This window comes from Rana temporaria, chromosome 3, assembly GCF_905171775.1.
Source record: "Rana temporaria chromosome 3, aRanTem1.1, whole genome shotgun sequence".
NCBI classification, from domain to species: domain Eukaryota; kingdom Metazoa; phylum Chordata; class Amphibia; order Anura; family Ranidae; genus Rana; species Rana temporaria.
This window is the reverse complement of record NC_053491.1, coordinates 312,692,236-312,717,247: the sequence shown is the minus strand read 5'-3', so window position 1 is coordinate 312,717,247 and position 25,012 is coordinate 312,692,236. Positions and strand designations below refer to the sequence as shown.

Here is a 25,012-nt window from a genome sequence, read left to right as displayed (position 1 = left end):
GCACTGGGATACCCCCACGGACGGCGCATGCGCAGTTAAAAAAAAAAACGTTGTTTACGTCGGGTCACGACGTATTTACATAAAACATGCCCCCCATCACAGAGATTTGAATGCCGCGTCATTACGCCACCAAAGATACACTACGCCGCCGTAACTTATGGCGCAAATTCTTTGAGGATTCGAAAAAAAAAAAGTTACGGCGGCGTAGTGTATCTTAGATACGCTGCGCCCGGCGGAGAGATGCGCCGATGTACGTGGATCTGGCCCGAAGTTGATATCAAATGGCACCACCCTTTGGGCTGCATACTTGATTCTGAGCATGCATGTTTTTCCCCCCTCTCGTCGTGAAAACGGGTCGTGTGTATAACAGGAAGTCATAGAAAGTATAGTTAATGATGAAAGTGACATCTTTTAAATAGATGTACACATATCTGCCTGCATACATATAAGTAACATTGTAATTTTAATAGTAATATTTACCAGAAGATTGATGTCCTTTGAGTGGCCCAATAACTGCAGCATAACTGGTACCAAGTTAAAGTTTAGCACTGCAGAGCATATGGTAGGATCTTTTACTGTGAAAAAATAAAATATATGTTTTTAAGTAGGTAAGTAAAACATTTAACAAATGTTGTGTACAGTGCCTTGAAAAAGTATTCATACCCCTGGAAATTTTCCACATTTTGTCATGTTACAACCAAAAACGTAAATGTATTTTATTAGAATTTTATGTGATAGACCAACACAAAATGGCACATAATTGTGAAGTGAAAAGTGTGGCCCCCTTTACTCTGGATACCCCAAACTAAAATCTAGTGGAACCAATTGCCTTCAGAAGTCACCTAATTAGTAAATAGACTCCCACTTGTGTGTAATTTAATCTCAGTATAAATACAGCTGTTCTGTGAAGCCCTCATAGGTTTGTTAGAGAACCTTAGTGAGCCAACAGCATTACAAAGGCCAAGGAACACACCAGACAGGTCAGGAATAAAGTTGTGGAGAAGTTTTAAAGAGGAAGTAAAGCCCCTAAAAAAAATTATTAAAAAAAGAAAACCAGCAAAACAAAGGCATAATGATCTAGTAGCAAACTAGCTCATTATGAGGTACTTACCTGAGATCGAAGCCCCCACAGCAGCCCTCATTCCCCTCCTCCGTCGCCGCCATTACTCCCGGAGTGACTACCAGGTATCGCAGCTCCGGTGCTGCGATTGGCTGGAGCCACGATGATGTCACGATCGCCTTTACCAACGGCATGCTCAGTGCGCCTGCGCCGTTGCCTACGGCACGCATGCGCCATAGACATCGGTGCAGTCTTTTCTGCAAATATCTCCTAAACCATGTAGGTTTAGGAGTAATTTCTTGTACCTACAGGTAAGCCTTAATCTAGGCTTACCTGTAGGTAAAAGTGGTCTGTAAGGGTTTACAACCACTTTAAGCAGTGTTAGATTATAAAAAAATATCCCAAGCTTTGAACAGCTCACGAAGCACTGTTCAATCCATCATCTGAAAAATGGAAATAGTATGGAACAACCGAAGACCTACCAAGACATGGCCGTCCACCTAAACTGACTGAAAATGTCAAGTCCTGAGCTACTAGCCAGGCCTTAAGGGTTACTCGCCACTAGTTGCCCCACCCAATCCCTACCCTACCCTACCCCTAATCACGCCCTTATAAATTATCTCATGAAATGACACTTAAATGTTTTATGCATAATTAAGTTACAAAATAAATATTAACAACAACTTTATCAGTGCCCATCAGGGCAGCCTCACCTGTGCCCAACAATGCAGCCGACCTGTGCCCAACAATGCAGCCGACCTGTGCCCAACAATGCAGCCGACCTGTGCCCAACAATGCAGCCGACCTGTGCCCAACAATGCAGCCGACCTGTGCCCAACAATGCAGCCGACCTGTGCCCAACAATGCAGCCGACCTGTGCCCAACAATGCAGCCGACCTGTGCCCATCAATGCAGCTGACCTGTGCAGGGGAAAAGAGGATAGAAAGAGCATTGCTGGCTGGACCATCAGAGCGCCGAGGAACATCACTGTAAAAGCTTTCATTTGAACTGCAGAGTGTTCCTGCCAATTGCGGTCACATACAGCCCCGCCTATTGGCCTGGGTACTTTGATACAAATTACACATCCCGGCATTAGACGGGTGATCGGTCTATCAAAGTACCCGGGCCAGGAGGCGGGGCTGTGTGTGACAACAAGTGCGAGGAACACTTTGCAATTCTAATGAAAACTGTTACAGCAATGTTCCTCGGCTCACTTATGATCTGGCCGCCTGCTCTCCTCTCTATTCCCGGGCCTCCCATTCAACTCTCCTGCCTCCCCCGGCAGCTCACGCTCGCCAGCCCTCATTTTTCACTCACAAAATGCAAGTGGAAAATGTGAGGGTTGCCCTATCACACCGCCTTAAATACCATAACATTCAGCTGGGGTCATGTCTATTTCACTTCCTGATTATTATAACATTTTAAATACTAACGCCATACAAGGCGATCCATAACTTTGCTACATCACCAACCTCATCTCGAAATATCACCCAAACCATCCACTTTGCTCCTCCTAAGACCTTCTGCTCTGTAGCTTCTTCATCACCCTATCAAATACTGGCCTCTCCCATCTTCTGGAACAGCCAACCGCAATCTATTCACCTTTCTTCTACTGTGTCCACCTTGATGAGATCCCTGAAAACTCATATCTTCAGGGAAGCCTATGCCTCCTCATCCTAAAAACCAAACTTCTACTTTCTCCATCAACTCATACCCACAGAGTTATTACCTTTTGTATTACTTACCCCTCCCTTTAAGATTGCAAGGCCTCACAAGCATTATCCCTCAAGTTTACCTGTCATGTTATTCAGTGTCCAGAGGCATTCCCGAACCACAAAGAGATGCTCTTTCTGAAACTGCTGAATGAAGACAAACAAAGCCACAAGCAGGCGGCCATCTTCTTGATTCAAAACTTTGTTGCCTGCAGCATCAACTTCAGCTAGCAGGTTTCCCAAGCAACGTACTAAGGGGCAAACCAACTGTATTGTGCAAGAAGAAAAGCTGACATTCAGAATGTTTTTTTTTTTACATAATAGAACACTGCATATTACACGTACAATAAAATAAAAATAAAACGCAAACCTGAACTATCGGCTCATTTACAACACATGCAGTGCGAGCACGTATGCAAGCAAAATGAATGTATCATGTAATAAGCATACATCAGTGCAGTGATTTCATGTGCATTTAAAAAAAACAACACACACAACACACCACAAATGCATTTAAAAGACAGCTCAGTAAAAAATAAATAAATAAAAAGTGCAGAATTGCACATTGAGCAGTACAGTAAAAATGCTGCTGTGAAGCATTTGTAGACTAATGCAATAACTTGTATATCAGCTCTCATCTATAAGTTCTCACTACGGGAACATCAGCATTTGTGTACGACAGTTGTGATTAACAACCAGCTAACATACATAAAACTAAAGTTCTGAACTGTTCATTTTACAAATTATAATTTTTAGATCAACTAACCAGCTCCGAACCAGGAAAATTGGTGTTTGTAAGAAATCCAGCTAGTTTTGTCAGCAAGTGTACCAGTTTGGACACGACATCTTGTGAAATCAGCAGTGCATTGTTTACCTGGCTGAGAAATCACAAAAACATTTTAAAAATAATAATTTAATAAGGTCATTACTGTACCACACACATGCACTGTATATTTAGTTTAGTAAAAAAAACACACCCATTGATTATTAAAAGCTTCCCATCTCACAGACAATAAAAAATCTGAATAATACAAAGTGATGGTAATTCACTTAAAACTAATTAAACAGTAAAAAACAAATACAAATACAAGATTTTTCAAGTCTCTGCTTCATCTCTTACGAAATGTGTTATTTTTTTAACTAAAACCCTGCATCCAGGATCTTCACAGAATGATCTGCCGAGGCAGCATGGCCTCTGCCCCAAAGCTTTTAGAAATATTCAAGTATGCGCGCCATGGCTTCCATTTACTTCAATGGAAAACCAGCATGCAATCTGACAGGCTGACAGTTGGGCCTTCCATTTAATATTTATGCCAGAGGATGTGTGGTACCAGCCAGGCTGCATAGAGGAGGTCTGAGGAGTGTGATGCAAGGTAAACATAACCTATGAGTGTGCCCGTGACATCAAGGAAAGAAGAGACTCCGAATGGCGACATGGTACTTTTGAGTCAAATCAATCTATGCACAAATGCTTTTACACCAGGGCATTTGAATTCTGCATGGTATACAGTTAGCTCAGTTTACCAAGCAACTATACTTAGAAATGTATGAAAATTGTTAATAAAATTATTGGTCTTACAAGGTTGTGAATTTACAAAAGAGTATAGTCCAAACTTTTCAATTTAATTTTGGCTAGAGTAAGGAAGAACTTGAAAAAGTTTTGGCTTTACATATATATTAAATACCGTACCTTAAAAAATATTCATACCCTTTTTTACCACATTATCATGTTACAACCAAAAAACGTAAATGTTTTTTATTGGGATTTTATGTGACAGACCAACACAAAGTGGCACATAATTGTGAAGTGGAAGGAAATTGATAAATGGTTATAAAAAATGTTTACAAATAAATATGTGAAACGTGTGGCGTGCATTTGTAGTCAGCCCCCAATACTTTGTGGAACCACCTTTCCCTGCAATTACAGCTGCAAGTCTTTTTGGGGATGTCTCTACCAGCTTTGCACATCTAGAGAGTGAAATTTATGCCTATTCTTCGCAAAATGGCTCAAGCTCTGTCAGATTGGATAGAGAGTGTCTGTGAACAGAAATTTTTAAGTCTTGCCACAGATTCTCAATTGGATTTAGGTCTGGACTTTGACTGGGCCATTCTAACACATGATTATGTCTTGATCTAAACCATTCCATTGTAGCTCTGGCTGTGTGATTAGGGTTGTTGTCCTGCTGGAAGGTGAACCTCCAAGTCTTTTGCAGACTAACAGGCTTTCTTCTAAGATTGCCCTGTATTTGGCTCCATCCATCTGCCCATTAATTCTGACCAGCTTTTCTGTCCCTGCCGAAGAAAAGCATCCCCATAACATGATGCTGCCACCACCGTGTTTCACGATGGGGATGGTGTGTTCAGGGTGATGTGCAGTGTTAGTTTTCTGCCACACATATAGCCGGATTCAGTAAGACTTACGACGGCGTATCTTAGCTGCATATTTACGCTGCCCGCTAGGGGCGTGTACGTTGATTTACGCCTAGAATATGTAAATGAGCAAGATACGCCTTATTCCACGAATGTACTTGCGCCCGATACGCTGTTTACGTAAAGCGTTTTTCCGGCGTAAAGATAAACCACCAAAAAGATGGCGCAGCCCATGCAAGGTATGGACGTTGGAACAGCCGTCGTATTTTACGTCGTTTGCGTAAGCGTACGTGAATGGGGCTGGGCGTAGGTTACGTTCACGTCGAAAGCAATGAGTATTTGCGACGTGATTCTGAGCATGCGCCGTACGATCGGCGCTTCATTTACATGGGGTCACGATTCATTACCATACAACACGCCCCCTACCTGCCTATTTTGAATTAGGGCGGGTTACGCCGGGCCATTTGCGCTACGCCAAGTGCTTTGTGAATACAGTACTTGCCTCACTATGTTATGTCGGCGTAGTGCAAATGGGGTGCGCTACGCCGGCATAAAGATATGCGCCTCTACGTGAAACTGGCCAATAGTGTTTTGCTTTTAGGACAAAAAGTAAAATTTTGGTCTCATCTGACCAGAGCACCTTCTTCCACATGTTTTCTGTGTCCCCCACATTGATTTCTTTCAACAATGGCTTTCTTCCTGCCACTCTTCCATTAAGGCCAGATTGGTGGAGTACACGACTAATAGTTGTCTTGTGGACAGATTCTGCCACCTGAGCTGTGGATCTCTGCAGCTCCTCCAGAGTTACCATGGGCCTCTTAGCTGCTTCTCTGATTAATGCTCTCCCTGCCCAGCCTGCCAGTTTAGGTGGATGGCCATGTCTTAGTAGGTTTGCAGTTGTGCCATACTCCATTTTCAAATGATGGATTGAACAGTGCTCAGTAAGATGTTCAAAGCTTGGGATATTTTGTTAAAACCTAACCCTGCTTTAAACTTCTCCACAACTTTTTTCCTGACCTGTCTGGTTTGTTGCTTGGCCTTTAGACCTCATTCACACTGAGCTGCTCATAGTGTCAGCGGTAAAACTCCGCTTTTTTTACCGCCGACGCTATGGGCGGATCCGCGGCACATTTCAATGGGCAGAAGTGGTGAAGGAGTGGTAAACACACCGCTCACTGTCCTGCTAGCGCAACGCTCCAGTGTGAAAGCCCTCTGGCTTTCACACTGGAGACCATGGTACAGCTGTTTGAGGGAGGATTTGCAGGCACTATTTTTAACGCTATAGCGCCTGCAATACGCCCTCAGTGTGAAAGGGGTCTTATGGTGCTGTTTGTTCACTAATGTTCTCCAACAGACCTCTGAGGGCTTCACAGAACAGCTGTATTTATACTGAGATTAAATTACACACAGGTGGATTTTATGTACTGATTAGGTGACTTCTGAGGGGCGTGTCCAAGATGGCGCTGGGAGCGGACATGTAGTGGCCGAGCTCCCGCTCTGAACTCCCTTCCTACCTTGATCCTTGTGCTGATTCCCTTCCCCTTCTTGCTCTGTCTCCCGGGGAATGCACCGGTACAACAACGGCTATCAGAGACGCCGTCGCTGGGGCCACTCCGCCGAAGTCCGGGTCTAAACCTCCTGCCTCGACCTGCCACATGGCGGCTCAGACGGACTCCCAGCAGGATGGCACGATCCAGGCAGGGTCCGCGGCATTGAAGGCCCTAATGGCGGCGATCACCACCTGCCAATCCACCCTCACGGTAAAGATCGATCACGTGTAGGCAGAAACGGCTCTCATCCCCCGGGACACGTTCAGAGACCGCGTGTCGGAAGCGGAGAGACGGGTCTCAGATTTGGAGGACACCCAGAGGGATCACCACACAGACCTCCAGTCCCTGAAGGTCAGGGTTAAGATTCTCGAGCACAGGACGCCGAGAACCGCCGCAACAACCTGCGGGTGCTGGGACTCCCGGAGGGGGCGGAGGGTACAGACCCGGTCACCTTTATGGAGCAGACGATTCCCATCCTGCTACCTGGGGCCCGGTTCTCCCCCCATTTTTCCATCGAGAGGGCCCACCGTATCCCGACGACCAGGGGCCCAATAGGGGCGCCGCCGCACACTTTCATTTTTAAACTTCTCCACTACCGAGGCAGAGATACGGTCCTCCGTGCAGCCCGCCTACAGGGGGAGCTAAAGTTCCAAAATGCCAGGCTACTGATCTTCCCGGACTACTCGGTGGAGACACAGCGCCAACGCAAATCCTTTGACCATGTCCGCGCTATGCTGAGAGACCGGGAGATCAAATACAGCATGCTCTTCCCTGCAAAGCTGCGGGTCCAGTATGGAGAGAGGGTGCAGTTTTTCACCTCCCCGAGAGATGCTGCGACTTGGACTGAGTCACTACCGCTCTGAAGCTGCCGGGATCTCCTTCCCTTAATTTCTTCACAACATGACTGAGTAGGCTCCTGGGGGGGGTTCTCCAGGGGTGGGGGGGCACCTGCCTGGCCGGGGGAGTTTGTTTGGTTCCCGTTTTCATGGCCATCCTGTCCCCCACTGCTGCTGTGGGGTCCATTGACTGCTCTCTCCCAGATCATGGACACTGGCCTCCTGCACGTCTGCAACCCTGCTGACTTTTGGGGGCTTAGGGGTCTACATCCCTGTTTTCCACTGCTGACTGCCTACTGTCCCGTCCCCCCATGCTCCCCTCTCCCAGGGTCCTGTGATGCAGCTGGATTCTTTCCCCTTGCCCTCTTGCTTCCCCCCCTGCTTGCTTTGCTCGTGGCCCCCCCCCCTCCCTAGGAGCTGATTTACCCCTATTTGATTTTGGCTCTCCGTTAAGAGATTCTGACACTGTTCTTTAAGAACTGTGCACCCGGAGCTCCGGGTGATCCACGCGACTTATTCTGCTATGGATGCTCAGGTTTCGCTGACTGTTTTGTTATACAGGGGCTGGTAGCCGCTTGTTCATTGCCCTCATGTCCGGGCTGGGGTTTGTTTTGGGATGCAAGCCCTCCTCCTATATGACAGTACTGCCTATCATTTTTTTGATTGCATTGATGGTGGGCTGTGGCTCTTCCTCTGGCCGTGTTTCGGCTCTGGGGAACAGTTCGTGGCTCCAGCACTTTATTGCTCCTTATGGTATTTCCCTCACAGGTTTACATGGCTACTCTTGATGTCCTCTCCTGGAACACACAAGGCTTAAACTCACCTATCAAGAGATCTTTAGTGTTTCGGTTTATCAAAAAGTACAGCCCTCACGTTTGTGTGTTGCAGGAGACGCATCTGGTGGGAAGCAAGATCCACAGCCTTAAGGGCCGTGGGTGGATCACCATTACCACTCCACATATTCTAGCTACGCTAGGGGGGTCAGTGTTCTTGTACTTAAGTCACTCCTTTTCAAACTCCTTGATCTAGTTCTTGACCCTGATGGTAGGTTTGTGCTGGTTCATGCTTTGATTTATAATCTCCCGTGGGTGCTTGTGGGTTTGTATCTGCCGCCTCCTGCCTCCCAGGGGGTTCTGGGTGCGCTCTTGGCCAAGTTGGCGCAGTTCCCCTGTGACAATGTGGCCCTGATGGGTGACTTCAACCTGGTCCCGGACACTGGTATGGACAGGTGCACCTCGTCGGGCACTACCCGCCAGGGACTGGCGGAGTGGGCAGACACGTAGGGCCTCACGGACGTCTGGCGGTGGAGACACCCGACGTCTCGGGCCTTCACCTGCCACTCATAGGTCTCTCTCCCGAATTGATCTGGCCTACGTGGGGGCGCCTGTCCTGTTCGGGACATTGTCATTCTCCTCCGCAGGACTTCGGACCATGCCCCCTTGCTCCTGTCCCTGACTTTGACGACTGACCCGAACAGCACCCTACGGAGACTCTCCAGGTTCTGGGTCTCGGACCCGGAGGTGGAGCCCAGGTTCCACAACACATTACGGTCTTACTGAATGGACAACCCGGGTATGGCTGCGGAGGCCACGGTGTGGGATGCCTTCAAGGCCTCCTCCCGGGGGCACTACCAGTCAATAATAGCGGGGGTGAAGAAGGAGCGCAGGGCTGAGCTCACTGATGTGGAGGGGGAGGCGGTCAGGCAGGAAGCTCTGTATGTTGGTACCCGTGACCCTCAACACTACTCCCGCCTCCAATCCTTGACACAGCAGGCTGTCCTTTTGCGGACGGCCTTGACGCAGAAGAGGCTGCTTCATCAATCCCAGCGCATTTTTGAGCAGGGGGAGCAGACGGGGAGACTCTTGGCCTGGTTGTCCAGGGAGGAGTCGGGAACGACCGCCATTGCACAGATCAGGGACCGGGCCCTTCACTCGACTCCACTGGAGATCAACCAATGTTTTGCTACTTACCATCAGCATCTATATAGCTCCAGGGTGGCCTACGAGTTGGCAGACTTGGTGACATATCTTGAGGTGGTGGATGTCCCTGTCCTCACTCCCTCCTCTGTGTGTAAGTTGGATGCCCCTATTAGACTGGAGAAGATACAGGCTGCCTTAAAAATGATGCAGGGGGGGCAAGACTCCAGGGCCGGACGGCTTCCCGGTCGAGTTTTATAAAGTTTATGTGGAGGACCTGGGCCCTAGGTTACAGTCGCTCTTCTCTCAAACATCGGAGTCCGGGGCTCTCCCGGACTCGATATGCGAGGCGGTGATCGTGGTCATCCCCAACTCCGGTAAGGACCCCACCCTTTGCTCATCATACCGCCCCATATCCCTCCTCAACGTTGACGCGATAGGGGTGGGTCCCTTGGAGGAGAAGCTGTCACTATACACGGACGACACCCTGCTGTACTTAACGGAGGCTTCTGCCTCCCTTCGCAACGCACTTTGAGACGTTCGGCCGGTTTTCGGGTATACGTATCAATTGGGATAAGTCGGTGCTGTTCCCACTCCACCTGTCGCTGATCCGAATGGACTCTCATACCCCCCTGTGTTGGGTGGAGGAATTCACCTACCTGGGGGTGAGGGTGGGTCTTGAGTTGGGGAACTACATGGGAAAGAATGTCCTTCCGGTGCTGGACCATCTGACCAAGCGCTGCGAGACCTACCCCTCTCACCTGTGGGACGTGGGAATCTTATCAAGATGGTATTCCTCCCCAAAATTGCTGTTTTTTTTTTGTCAGACCCCTGTCTTTATTCCAAGGTCCTTTTTTCGGACGCTTGATAGCATAGTGACTGCCTTTGAATATGGGCGGGAAGCCCGCCCCGGGTGTCTAGGCGTATCCTCTACCTCCCCTTGTCGGGGGGTGGGTTGGCCCTCCCGAACTTCCTTGCTTACTACTGGGCGGCAGTCCTTGTGATGGTTCGGTGGTGGTTTTCTCAACCGCGGCAGAACCCGGCGGTCACACTGGAGGCTGCCATCTTAGGCTCCTACGCTGCCCTGTCTAACCTGGAATTTCGGGGGTGCAGGGCACATCCTTCCGTTACGAAGCCCATGACAACTGTTATTCGGGTGTGGACGGCATGTAGGGCGAGACTGGTCAAGCCTAACACCGTCTACCCGCATACCCCACTCTGGGGGAACCCTCCTCTCCCCCACCTGAATACAATCCCTGAACCGGTGGTGTGGGTTTGGTGGGGCATCCTTACCCTCTGGCATGTAATGCCGGGTGGTGTGGTAATGTCCTTCCAGGAGTTGAGCCGGACCCACTCACGTCCCGTCCTCCCTCCGTTTCAGATACATGCAGATGCGACATGCCCTTATGGCCCAGTTTCCCGGAACCGGTGACGCTTGAGTCGGATTCGATCGAGCGTCTCCTGATTTTAGGTGTTATGGTGAAGCCCCTCTCATCCCAATATCTACGACTCACGTTGGCATATGACACCGACACTGCGGGGGTCCTATCTAAATGGAGCACTGATATTCCTGACTTGGACGAGGAGGTTTGGGAGGACTGTGTCTCTTCCCATCTTCCGTCCATAATCGCCTCTAGGGATCGCTTTATACAGTTTAAATTCTTGCACAGAGCTTACTATACCCCGCAGAGGCTGGCTAAGATATATCCCTCCAGGAGCCCGTTGTGCACTAGATGCTCTGGGATTGTTTTTTCATATGGTGTGGTCCTGTCCCAAGCTGGGTCCCTACTGGCGGGAGGTGGCGGAGACACTCTCGGATCGCTGCGGGGTGGAGCTCCCGCTGGATTCGAGACTGTTCCTTCTCAGTTACTTGGGTGACGTCGAGGGAGATAGGTATACCAAAACTATGCATCACCTTCCCATTATTCTATGCCAGAAGGGAGATCCTGCTCCGATGGCGGGGCCCTGACCTCCCCACTAAGTCCTCTTGGCTGGGGACGATTAACAGAGTGCTGCCACTATATAGGATAACATACGAGAGCAGGAACTGTCTGGTGAAATTTGATAAAATCTGGTCGAGCTGGATTGACTCATCTGGCTGAACCCCTGTATATCCTTTGATAATGTGAGCTGTGAATTGTGGTTGCCTCTGTGGGGTGGCCCTGGTCCCTTTTCCCCCCCTCCCTACATCCTTCTGTCCCCCCTCCTGCTCTACCCCCCCAAGTGGGGGGGGGGGGGGTGACGATGCGGGGAGGACACTCGTATGGTACCTCTCTGGAGTGCTCCCCCCTAAATGGCGACTGTTTCATTATGGTTTTGTTTCCACTCTATGTATCGCCCGGTTGATATCCCATCATTGCTGTATTGATTCTTGTCTTTTGTACTGTCATTGGTTTGCGTGTATGTTTTTGTCTTCAAAATAAAAAAACTTTTACTGTAAAAAAAAAAAAATGAGGTGACTTCTGAAAGCAATTGGTTCCACTCAATTTTAGTTTTAGGTATCAGAGTAATGAACGCCACACTTTTCAGAAATGTATTTAAAAAAAAAAAAATGTGGAAAGCCATTTATCATTTTCCTTCAACTTCACAATTATGTGCCATTTTGTGTTGGTCTATCACATAAAATCCCAATAAAAGACTAAAAAGTGTATCTACCACCGGAATTTTTTCCAGTCTAGGAGCTACACACACACACACACACACACACACACACACACACACACACACACACACACACACAAGCAGGTATATAATGTAATAGCTAATTTAAAAATAGCTATATTTATACATTTTCAGGTGCTGTTTCTAGACTAAGCCAGCTTTAGAAACTTTGCTTAAGACCAGTATACACTATAAGAAAATCAGAAAACGAACGTCTGTTTTCCCTCAATGTTTCACAGCAGGTCGAAACAGAGGATGGTACTGCTGTCATTTTTTGTTGTTTGTTCTCTTTGTTCATTCATGGTCTTTCGGATCAGATTTTTCCTATATACGAAAACAGTACACATTAAGCGAAAATCATTCGTTTGGTTCACGCACAATTTTTTTTGGGGACTTTGTGTGTTCAGAAATTTTCATTTGAAAAATCTGAATCGGATGTCGAAAATTGTGTACACACTATCCGAAAATTGAACAATCGTGCCTCGTACAGAATTTTTCTTCAGATTTTCTTATAGTGTTTACCCCACTGTAGGTAGTTGTGAGAAAAATCACAATAAATGCACATACCTGCTGACAACGTAATGAAGACACCAGGCAAATTCAATCATCATTCCAAAACCGTCTTCGGAATCAGAAACAAACAGTCTTAGTATGTCCCGGGTTAGACCAGCCTCTAGAACAAATCTGCACAAAGGTAAAAAATTACATTTTTTCACCAACAATCCTGATAATATATAAAGCTGAAATAAAGGCAAACAACAACTAGCAGGACAGAACAAAAAAAGCTAATACTACCGTAATTAATATTTATTTTCTCTTACTTTTAGAATATTTACATTACTTTGAATGCATTTCTATTCTTTGCATGGGCTATTGCTTACATTTATATGTAATGTATGTATACTGGTGCATATGCATGCATGCATGTTTAAATATGTATACGCAGGTATTTACTGCTGTTGTAAGACTATGTAAAATGTTGTTATACTTAATACAATAATAGTAACATCTAATAACTAATCTAATGTGTCAGTGAGTTTCAAGGCTGTTAATTTTTTATTGGCAACCCAGAAAACTGAAGGAACACACATGCGCTGCAGTGCAACACAAGGCATGGTAAAGCACTGCCATGCGTTGTGCTAATCTTCATTGTAAAATATGTGCGTCTGATTTTTGGACGTTTCGATGTATCACACGCAAGCCAAAGTGTTAAGTGGCCCTAACAGCAAAGCACTCTGTGTTTTGCATTTCCTTTATTCCCACATTTCTGTCTTCTGGCTAATACTTGGCCTTTGAACATTTGAGAGTACCCCAGGTCTGTATGTTACTGTAGATAGGAGTATTGTGTCAAACATGGCAACTTACGGAACTATATTCTGATGAGCTTCCTTTGCTTGCAATAACTGAGAAAGTGCATATCCAGTGGCTTCCAATACTGTCATATGAGGAGACTGGAATAGGAAATTGATTATACAGTCTGTTGCATTACTTAATCTCATGTAATACACATCACGAAAATAAGTGATATAATAATAGATACAGTACACCTCACCTGTATGCACACCGCAAAGGCAGGAATAATTCCTTGTAACAGTAACTGGTGTCTTGCTGCCTCACTTTCCACAATAAGGTTACCCAAGGTATATAAACATAGCTCCTAGAAAAATTAAGTAAAGAGAATGTTGCTTTCCATCCAAAACTGATATTTCAAGCAAACCTGCCACACTGTTTAACATATCAAAGTGATAGAGCCGATAGGTAGCCGTCAGCCTCCATTAACCTAAAGCCAACCATACATGGTCCAAATTCAGCAGGGACAAGCCGAGATTGTATCCATGTATGGGCAGGCTGATTGTCCATCCATTGATCGACTTCGGTACAACCAGCCTTATGAATTTTTTACATCCGATTACTACCAACAACAGTATTCATTGTGCTCTGCCGTCCAGGAAGGCTCCCCGAGCCCCTCCACCAGCAGAACACAATAGTGCTGAGGGAGGCATTCCACCATTAACAGTGCCTGTGTTGATGGGGAAATCAAGCTATTTTCTTTCCTTCCACCCATGGCGGGAGCAAAGAAAATGTATGAAATCATCTATGGGCTGCTTTAGTGTTTCTGATCACATTTCCTTTCTGCACTGCAGTTAGACAACACAAATGTCCAGGTAGAGAGAAAAAACTCCCTCTCAGCCTCTCACCTAATTGTTACAATACAGCGCTCACTGCCAATGCACCCTAAAGCATGTGAAATGTAACATGAAAAGTGGGGTGTGTGCCTAGCTGCATACAAATACAGACTATTCAGAACGTATTTGATTATTATCTTAGGGAGCTAGAGATGCAATATGATACTGGGAGGGTGACGGCTACTAATCTACATTTGTAAAAAAAAAAACAAAAAAAAAAACACACACACCAACACAAATATCTTCTTCTAAAATGATGACAGCAATAGAGTTTAGGATGCATCTGAAGTGTCACTCTGGGTGTAGCAACATTTAGAGACTAGTAGACCAATGACCAAACTGGCCTGCAAGCCTTTCTAGAGATAGTACCCGACTGCTTTAGAAGTATAAGGGGATGTGAGAGCCCTGAATTCTCCACAACAGCTGAAGGACTCTTAGGCCGCGTACACACGGTCGGTCAAAACCGATGAAAACAGACTGAAGGACCGTTTCATCGGTCCAAACCGATCGTGTGTGGGCCCCATCGGTCAGTTATCCTTCGGTCAAAAAAAAGAGAACTTGCTTTAAAATGTAACCGATGGACTGATAACCGATAGGTCAAAACCGATGGTTAGTATGCAAAAGCATTGGTTAAAAACCAGCGCATGCTCAGAATCAAGTCGACGCATGCTTGGAAGCATTGAACTTCGTTTTTTTCTGCACGTTGTTATGTTTTAAGTCACCGCATTCTGACACAATCGTTTTTTTAACTGATGGTGTGTAGGCACATCAGCTATAAAGAAGAAAGTTTAACAGATCAGTTTTTTACTAATGCCCGGTACACACAACCCGATTATCGGACGAATGATCAAGCGTTTTTTTTGTATGCCAATCTCATGTTGAATCTGATGAGTTTACTAAAGTCATGAAAATTCCTGTAAGACAGAAAAAAAAAAAAAAAAAAAAATCGGAAGCGATGTCATGTGTTGTAATGCATTTTTATTGCATTTTCGAACGACATCTGTACTGTTTAAAATGAAAATCTTACGATCTAGCATTGTACGAAAAAAATTCTGTGCATGTCCGATAGAATAATATCGAATGAACTGTCCTGATCGGCTCTCGAAAGCTCTGTACTAACGATCCGATTATTGTACGCATCAGATCGTGTGTACAGGGCATAACAGAGGGAAACTTGCTGCAAGTGCCCTGAGCAAAGGTTTCAGCTGTGCCAGCCATCCAAGGGATGTAACTAAACAAATGGCCTGGCTAACAGGGCTAAGCGCTGACAAACTTGTTGGGCAAACTCAAAGCGAGATGCCCTTCCACATGCACCTTCATCTGTTAATTACAAACTGATGATCTCTGTATCATTGCCTTGATTTCAGTAGATGATAAATGCCTGAATCCTCCACGGGTTCCTGTATTGGTCAGTTATTCCAAGAACCATGGACATAATGAGGCTAGACAAGGGCTCCTCGCTTTCCCCGTTGAATTTGCTGTAAATGAAAATAAGTGTTGGATCTGGCACCTGAATTGCCATAGCAGGGGAGGAGATCTTGCTAATAAGTCTTCAAATAGTCAGCAAATACCGCCAGCACCCACTCAGGTGCTATTCAATATTCAATATGTATAGGGTGGGATTAGACAAGACAATATTACTATTGTTTAAAAGGATCATTTAAACCAAATTTTTAATTTGGGTGGATGGCTGTAGACTAGATTACCAGCTTTAATTTTTAATCATCTGGAAAGTCCAGTGACGACATCTCCCTGGCAGAGTTTCTGTTTCAGCCTCGCCCCAGCAACTGAATGATAAAAATAATAACATTTTAAATGCCAATAGTGATTAACATCTACTCTAATTACAGTTGCCCTAAATAAATAGGAATTTATATGCAAAGATATCAATCCCAAGATCCAAGGCCTGCTGCAGCCTCAAAGAGTCCACCATAAAAGTTGTAAACAAATAGATCTTTTAATAGTATACGATAATAAGATAAAACAATGGTCATTTTCTTTTTTACATGCTGTCTAGGCTGACCACTGGACCTTCGGACTTCCATATTTCTAGAAACTTGGGGCTAGATTCAGAGAGAAGATACGCCGGCGTATCTCCAGATACGCCGTCGTATCTCTGAGTCCGGCCGGTCGTATCTATGCGACTGATTCATAGAATCAGTTACGCATAGATTTCCCTAAGATACGACCGGCGTAAGTGTTTTACACCGTCGTATCTTAGGCTGCATATTTACGCTGGCCGCTAGGTGGCGCTTCCGTATAGTTAAGCGAGGAATATGCAAATGAGCTAGATACGCCGATTCAGGAACGTAAGTCCGGCCGGTGCATTTTTTTACGTAGTTTACGTTAGGCTTTTTTCGGCGTATAGTTACCCCTGCTATATGAGGCGTATCCTATGTTAAGTATGGCCGCCGTTCCCGCATCGAGTTTTGAAAATTTTACGTCGTTTGCGTAAGTCGTTCGCGAATAAGGATGTACGTAATTTACGTTCACGTCAAAAGCAATGATGTTTTGCGGCGGATTTTCGAGCATGCGCACTGGGATTTTTTTTACGAACGGCGCATGCCCACGCCCACATCATCCACATTTGAATTATGCGGGCTTACGCCGACACAGATACGTTACGCCACCGTAACTAAGGGCGCAAGTTCTTTTTGAATACAGAACTTGCGCCCTAAATTACGGCGGCGTAACGTATCTGAGATACGTTACGCCGGGCATAAAGATAGACGATTCTATCTGAATCTAGCCCAAAGACTTCTTGTTATGCGATAACAAAGCGATTTAAAATTTTTGGTCTAACTAGATACAGTTCAAGTGATGTTTTAGAGCCGTGTGCCAAACCACAGAACCAACTTAAAATAACACATATATTTTTGTCTTACAAGTTGTTGAACACGGATGTATCTTTGCATTTTTTCCCTTGCAAGGTACAAGGAGTAATATTAAACTCTTCTTTTTAAAACAAAAATGTTGATGAGGACCAAACTCATCTAATTTGTGTAGTCACTATCCTTTAAAATACCCGTTTCTCTTGTCCTTGGGGGCTGCTCCCTACCTCCTTTTTTGGGGCGTTTCCATTAGCTAGCCAGGTACTATGGAGACATCAATGCATGCTCGTTCCCATCCAGGACCTGTGCTAAGATATTTCCACCAATAGACACACATAGCCCCCGGCAAGCAACGCCCCGGCTTCCTCCTCCTAGCAGTTTGACTGATGGCAGTAGGATCCTCCCACAGTGTCTAACAAAGAGATTTGGGGACCAAGCTGATTGTTCCTAGAGCCAAAAGAGGTGACAAGGACAGTAGGTAAGTGAGTGGGGGTGGGGGGGTAGTACTGGGGCATTTACCTTAAAGCAGGGCTCGACAAATCCCGGTCGCCAGGTCACATGGCGACTAGAAATAGCATCCTGGCGACTTGGCTTGGAAGGTGGGCAAAAAATTTTTTTTTGATGAGCTGGCGCCATCTGGTGGTGAGCCGTTGGTATTACAAGTTATTACCACCAGATGTGTGAGCTGCCGCCATCTGGTGGTGGCCGTTGGTATTACAAGTTAAGCATTACAAGTTAAACAGCAATTCTAATGTAATTTTTCACTATTTTCACTGCCATCTTCTTCCCTCTAATTAGAACCCCCAAACATTATATATATTTTTTATCCTAACACCCTAGAGAATAAAATGGCGATCACTGCAATACTTTCTGCCACGCCATATTTGCGCAGCGGTCTTACAAGCACACTTTTTTGGGAAATAATTACACTTTTTTTAATTAAAAATTAAGACAACAGTAAAGTTATCCCCATTTTTTTTTAATATTATGAAAGATAATGTTACTCCGAGTAAATTCATACCCAACATGTCACGCTTCAAAATTGTGTCCGCTCGTGGAATGCCGACAAACTTTTACCCTTTAAAATCTTCATAGGCGACGTTTAAAAAAAATCTACAGGTTGCATGTTTTGAGTTAGAGGAGGTCTAGGGCTAGAATTATTGCTCTCGCTCTACCAATCGCGGCGATACCTTACATGTGTGGTTTGAACACCGTTTACATATGCGGGCGCTGCTCACGTATGTGTTCGCTTCTGCGCGCAAGCTCGTCGGGACAGGGTGCGTTTTCTGGCTCCTAACTTTTTTTTTTTTTCATATTTAAATCTTTTATTTTCTTTTTCTTTTATGGTAAGGTTCACAGAAGGTTAACATATCTTATACAATGGATACATAATCATATAGTTCTTATCACTACACACTTATGATGGGCTAGCAAATAAACAGGTGGGGATTCAGAAACTTAAGAAGAATAAACCAAAAGCAGTACCTCCCCGGTCCTCTTGCTCTATTCCCAAGCCCGCCTGCCTTTTATCAGTAACTTCTTTTCCCGTTTCCTAGTACCACTGTATTGACCTCACACTTCTTCCTCCCCTCTGTTCCCTTGTCCATTCCTATACCCCACCTAACCCCCCCTTAAACCTAGAATCAACATAATCCTCAACAAAACAACAACCAAAAAAAAAAAAAGAGAAAACCCCGCCAACCCCCTCCCCTCCTCTCCCTCCCCTACCTCGCCGGAGACGGACGGATCCTCCCTTACTTCAACCCTTCGGCCTCTCCCTTTTCACTTCTACCCAAAAAGGAATCTTCTCTCCCCTATCTATTCCACCAGTAATCTCTTCCCCTCTTCCGTACTCATAAACTGATTCCAACCTGTCCAAGTTTCTACATACTGTTCCCTTTTGTTCCGGGCTGAGAGGATCAGATCTTCTATGGCTCCAGTCTCTCTCACTCTATTGAGCCATCTCGCAATAGAGGGTGATCTACTGTCTCTCCATTGTAATGTTATTCCATTTCTGGCAGTATTTATCATGTGACATATCACCATCTTTTTGTACTCTCGCACTGGGATTTGTGAGCAATGGAGCAGAAAAAAAGCTGGATCCTCCGGAATCTGGTATTCCGTAAATTTTTGAACAATTCTCTGGACTTCCTTCCAGTAATCTCTTACTTTTGCACAGGACCAAAATATATGCAGCAAAGTTCCCTGCTCCACACCACATCTCCAACAATACTCTGAGTAGCCTTTAGAAAATTTATGTAACCTTACTGGTGTATAATACCATTGGAACAATAATTTATAATTGGATTCCTGTATTCGCGTAGATATTGAGGAGTTTAGTGCTAAGTGAATTATGTGTTTACGTTGAGTCTGTGAGAAATTTCTCCCCAGATCTCTTTCCCATTTCCCCAGTCCCGGCAACTCAAAATCCTCCTGAGGGGAATTCAATAGTCTATACAACTTTGAGCTCACTCTTTGTATTGGTTCCTCCTCGTCGCAGTATTGTTCAAATTTTGTTAGTTGTCGCCGAAAATTAGATGGTTGTCCCAGGGATCTTAAAAAGTTGCTTATTTGAAATGCTTGCCAAAAGGATAACTCATAATTCCCTCCTCTCTTTGTTAGGGCCTCCAATGATGGCCACTTACCAGTTTGCAGAAAATGTGATACCTGTACTTTACCCCTTTGTTTTAATTTATTAAAAACTGCTCCTGCTGTACCTGGTATGAAGCCTGGGTTCCCTAATATAGGGAACAGGGGGGAACACTTCGATGAGAATTTTGGATTTTTACATATTTTAGCTGCGATTGACAACGTTGGGCCAATTATGGGATGTTTCTTCATCTTACTTGGCAATAACTTATAACACCAAGGGGCTCTACTTAGTGCTATTGGACAGGTCTGCTGTTCTACCTCAACCCACCTTTTATAGTGTCCGTTTCTACACCAGTCTATCAATCTCGTCAAATGTGCCGCTTGATAATATTTGGCAATATCCGGGACTGCCATCCCCCCAAAACACTTGGGTAACCTCATCACCTCTTTCTTAATTCTTGCCTTTTTCCCTGCCCAGATGAATTTCATCAGGAGGGCACTAATTTGCCGTAGGAAGGCCGATGGTATCAATATCGGCAGTGTTTGAAACAAATACGTAATCTTTGGCAAGATGCTCATCTTGACTATATTATTTCTGCCGAACCATGAATGTAGTCCATGTTGCCATTTCTCTAGTAGCATTCTTATTGAAGTAAGAAGAGGTGGAAAGTTTATTTTAAAAACTTCTTTTATGTTTGCTGGAATCAGGGTACCCAAGTATTTTAGCGCAGTCTTCCACTTAAAACCAAAGTTTTGTTGTATAATTGACTGTTTCTGGGGTGTCATTGACACACTCATTGCTTCAGATTTAGCTTGGTTTATTTTTAGGTTGGAGAGCTCTCCGAATTTAGCGATTTCTTTGACGAGATTGGGAAGAGATACGTGAGGGTTTGATATAGTAAACAGCAAGTCATCTGCAAATGCGGTTATTTTATGCCTTCTCCCCCCTATCTGTATACCCTGTATATCCGGATTTTGGCGTATTTTATTTAATAAGGGCTCCAAAGATAGCACAAATAGTAGCGGTGACAGGGGGACATCCCTGGCGCGTTCCGTTTGTGATTTGGAAAGTTTTAGAGAACATCCCGTTAACTCTCACTGAGGCACGTGGGTCTGTATAAACACTTCCTATCCACCTTAACATATTCTCCCCCAGGCCCACGTGTCTCAGTACTGAGAACAGGAAATTCCAGCTCACTCTATCAAAAGCCTTCTCGGCATCAGTATTTAAGAACACGCAATGGATGTCCCCGTCAGTGGCCTCCTGCACCAGATTAAGAACCCTTATTGTACCATCTCTTGCCTCCCGTGTAGGTACGAATCCGACTTGATCCATATCGACTAGCTCGGGTAACCATACTTGGATCCGTCTTGCTAGTAACTTCGTAAAGAGTTTTAAATCGGAGTTTAACAATGAAATCGGCCTATAGCTGCCGCACTCCGCCGGATCTTTCCCATCTTTGGGAATGACTATAATTTGAGCTAGTAATGCGTCCGGCGGGAACCCAGCCGTCTGGCCTACTGCATTGAGAAACTCTGCTAACTGCCCTCTCAGTAGTGTTACAAATTCTTTATAGTATCTTATCGTATAGCCATCCGGTCCCGGGGCTTTCCCTTCCTTCATAGTTTTTAACGTTGCCTCTATTTCTTCTATCGAGATGGGGGTGTCTAAACTGGCCTGAGCTATTGATGGTAACCTAGCTAAGTCCATTGCTGAAAGATATTCTTCTATTTTGGGTGGGGCTACTGGTAGCTGTGCCAAATTATATAGAGAGGAATAATATCTCCCAAACTCCTCCACTATCTCCTTTGGCGTACGTTTTAATTGTCCCTCCTTCCCCTTGATTTGCGGGACATACGTTTGTTGACTTTTCTCTTTCAATTTCCCAGCTAGTAGTTTACTACACTTGTCTCCAAATTCGTAATTTATTTTCCTTCCCCTTTGTATTATTGCTTTGGCCTTATAGCGTAGGATCTCTGTCAACTGCCTTCTCAGGTGGCTCAATTCTCTGCCTGTTTGAGGGGTATGTGTCTTTTTATGTTGTAGTTCTAATTCCTGGATCTCTGTTAGTAAATTTTTAACCTGCTGTTCTCGCTTCCTTTTTAGAATCGATCCATGTCTGATAAGGACCCCCCTGATCACCGCTTTGTGCGCTTCCCACACCATCCCTAGATTACTCCCGGGGGTAGCATTCATTTGGAAATATTCTGTGATTTCCCGAGCAACATCTTCTCTCACTTCCCTATTCTGCAAGAGGCTTTCATTTAGACGCCACCTTCTCTCCTGTGCAAGCCCTGTGCCAGATAGTGAGATACGCAGGCTAACTGGGGCATGATCCGACCATGTAATACTACCAATGGACACCTCCTTCACAGAGGAGATCAGATAGTGAGGTATCATGAAGAGATCTATCCTGGAGTACACCTGGTGGGGATTGGAGAAAAAGGTGTAGTCCCTCTCTTCCCCATGTAACATCCTCCATGCATCCACCAGCTGGATTTCGTACAGTCTACGTAGGACCTCCCGTCTGACCCCCTCTGTGATAGACGAAGTTCCCCTTGAGGTATCTATCTTTGGATTCAGGGGGATATTAAAATCCCCCCCCAAAATCAATTTGCCTTCTGAAAACTCCATCAATTCTTTGAGAGTCTTCCTCATAAAGGTATCTTGATGTACATTAGGCACATACACTGTAGCTAAAGTCACTTTTGTTTCTCCTATCTTCCCTTTTAAAAAAAGGTATCTCCCTTTTGGGTCTCGATAGCAATTTTCTAATGTCCATGGGATCCTATTAGAAATCAAAATAGAGACCCCCTTGGATTTTGCTTCCTGGTTCCCTGCGTGGTAGGCCGAAGGGAAGAACCTATTTTGCAATAGTGGGAGCCCCCCCGTCCTAAAGTGAGTCTCCTGTATGTAGGCAATATCTGTCTCTGAATGTCGCAAATCGTTCAGCAACATCCTGCGTTTTTCTGGGACATTAAGTCCCTTTGCGTTCAGGGAGGTTATTTTTAATCCCTCCATCTCCGACGTTGAGGGGAAGGGAGAGAAAGTGGAAACGAAGAATGAGAGAGAAAAAAAAAAAGGGGGAGAGAAACCCCCCCAAAAAAAATACCAACCCCTCCCCCCCCCCAAAGAAAAAAAAAAAAAACTTTTTTGGGAAATAATTACACTTTTTTTAATTAAAAATTAAGACAACAGTAAAGTTATCCCCATTTTTTTTTAATATTATGAAAGATAATGTTACTCCGAGTAAATTCATACCCAACATGTCACGCTCCAAAATTGTGTCCGCTCGTGGAATGCCGACAAACTTTTACCCTTTAAAATCTTCATAGGCGACGTTTAAAAAAAATCTACAGGTTGCATGTTTTGAGTTAGAGGAGGTCTAGGGCTAGAATTATTGCTCTCGCTCTACCAATCGCGGCGATACCTCACATGTGTGGTTTGAACACCGTTTACATATGCGGGCGCTGCTCACGTATGTGTTCGCTTCTGCGCGCAAGCTCGTCGGGACAGGGTGCGTTTTCTGGCTCCTAACTTTTTTAGCTGGCTCCTAGATTCCAAGCAAATTTGTCAAACCCTGCCTTAAAGTATTGGTAAACCCTCACCTTTATAAAACAACCCATTCCGTTTAAAATAGAAATTAAAGGCAAAACATTTGTGTATGCATATAAAAAAAAAATATGTATATATAATTATATATACACATATACACATAATTATATATACACATATACATACATAATCTATCTATCTCTAAAAAAAAAACTCCCCCCTTTTCAAATACCCTCTGTTCTCAGCTGCATAAGGAGCTTAGAGAGCTGGAGGAAAAGCAGCAGCACTCTGATATCCCCCAGTGAATGGCTGTGCGGGGGAGGGAGTTGCGTCAGCACAAGTCTGATCATTGGAATTGAGCAGGCCGAGTTCTCAGCACAGCTAGTGAACTGACCACTCATTTCCCTCCTGCCTAGTGTGGACAGATTTTAGTAGAAAAGCAGAGGGACTGGCAGGAACACCAGGGATTTCACACAAAGGAAGCAATACAAAGAGAACAGGACACTTCCTCATACAATTACATGGACAGCAGGCACCTATCAGGAATATGAAATGTTGGGTTGACATATTATTTAATGCTTTGAAATAAAGCTGAACTCCAGGTATAGTTTTAATTGCAGTTACATTGGTCTGCCTAGAACCAAAGTAAATATACATATCCTATACCTGTCGGACCACTGTGGACTAGAGAATCATCGTAGTAGTCACTGCCACAGTCTTCCGTGTGCTTTGCCAAGTGGCTGCTCTTTTGCATAGTGAACACAGAGGGAGTCACTCGCCCGGCAAGGCAATCATTTCAATGTTTTGTATACATGATGAATACAAGGCATAACCTGATTGGAAAAGGTGGGGATAGTTGATGTCACCACTCTTCCTCTCCTCCTCATCCAATCAGAAAATGCCTTGCATTTACTGAAAAAATAAATAAAAATACAAGGTATTCTATGAATGGCGGCCATGCCACGTGAACAACTTTGTTCATTATGCAGCAGGGCAGCTGTTCAGCACAGGACCCGAAAGACCATGTTGATCACCACAGTGGGCATGATTACTACAGTGATTCTCTGCTTCCACAGCGGTCCCACATGCATGGAATATGTATATCTAAAATTTGTCTAAGCTGGACCAATGAAACTCTGTAATAAAACAATACCTGTTCAGCATTAAGCCTTTAGTGCTACCTAAGGAACTGCAGGGAGTTTTATTGTGTGGTTAAGCTCGCTAGAAAAACTATGCCTAGTATGGACAATAAAATTGGAGGGGTAACAAGCCCCGGGACTTTAAAAAGGTGTCAAAATAAACCAAAATAGATATGTTAAAAGACAAGAATTTATTGTTTTGACATATACAAAATTGTTTAAAAAATACATGAGCATAATTTGGTCCAAAGGGACGCACAAAACTCAAACGAGAGCTACCATGAAACCTGTATGATGGATGCCCAACATGTTTCGCTCGGTTAGAGCTTCATCAGGAGCACATACAGGACATACTAGAAAGATGGAAAAACAATATTGTAAGGAATAAAGCATTTAAGCACTGATTATTCATTACATAATCATTGAGATAAATACATTAATTTCATGAAAAATATGATCAAATAATCATTTTAAGGGGGAGGAGAAGGAAAATTGTTAATAACAGTATTGGATACAAATACAAGCATAGATGTACATACATCAAATGATTGATATTGGGCCAAACAACTCACCAGCCTGGGCCGCATTTAATCCATACACATT

General features: G+C 44.7%; 1 protein-coding gene across 3 annotated transcripts in view; it reads right to left on the bottom strand.

Annotated features, from left to right (window-relative positions):
- TMCO6 (transmembrane and coiled-coil domains 6) overlaps positions 1–25,012 on the bottom strand; it is a 55,603-nt gene that overhangs the window by 5,776 nt on the left and 24,815 nt on the right. For all 3 annotated transcript variants that reach the window (XM_040344819.1, XM_040344821.1, XM_040344820.1), the window contains exons 6-11: positions 13,658–13,762; positions 13,471–13,556; positions 12,673–12,789; positions 3,539–3,650; positions 2,856–3,039; positions 481–575 (exon numbers count right to left, since the gene is read on the bottom strand). In XM_040344819.1, coding sequence (XP_040200753.1) covers positions 481–575; positions 2,856–3,039; positions 3,539–3,650; positions 12,673–12,789; positions 13,471–13,556; positions 13,658–13,762 — 699 coding nt within the window. The remainder of the gene's footprint in view (positions 1–480; positions 576–2,855; positions 3,040–3,538; positions 3,651–12,672; positions 12,790–13,470; positions 13,557–13,657; positions 13,763–25,012) is intronic.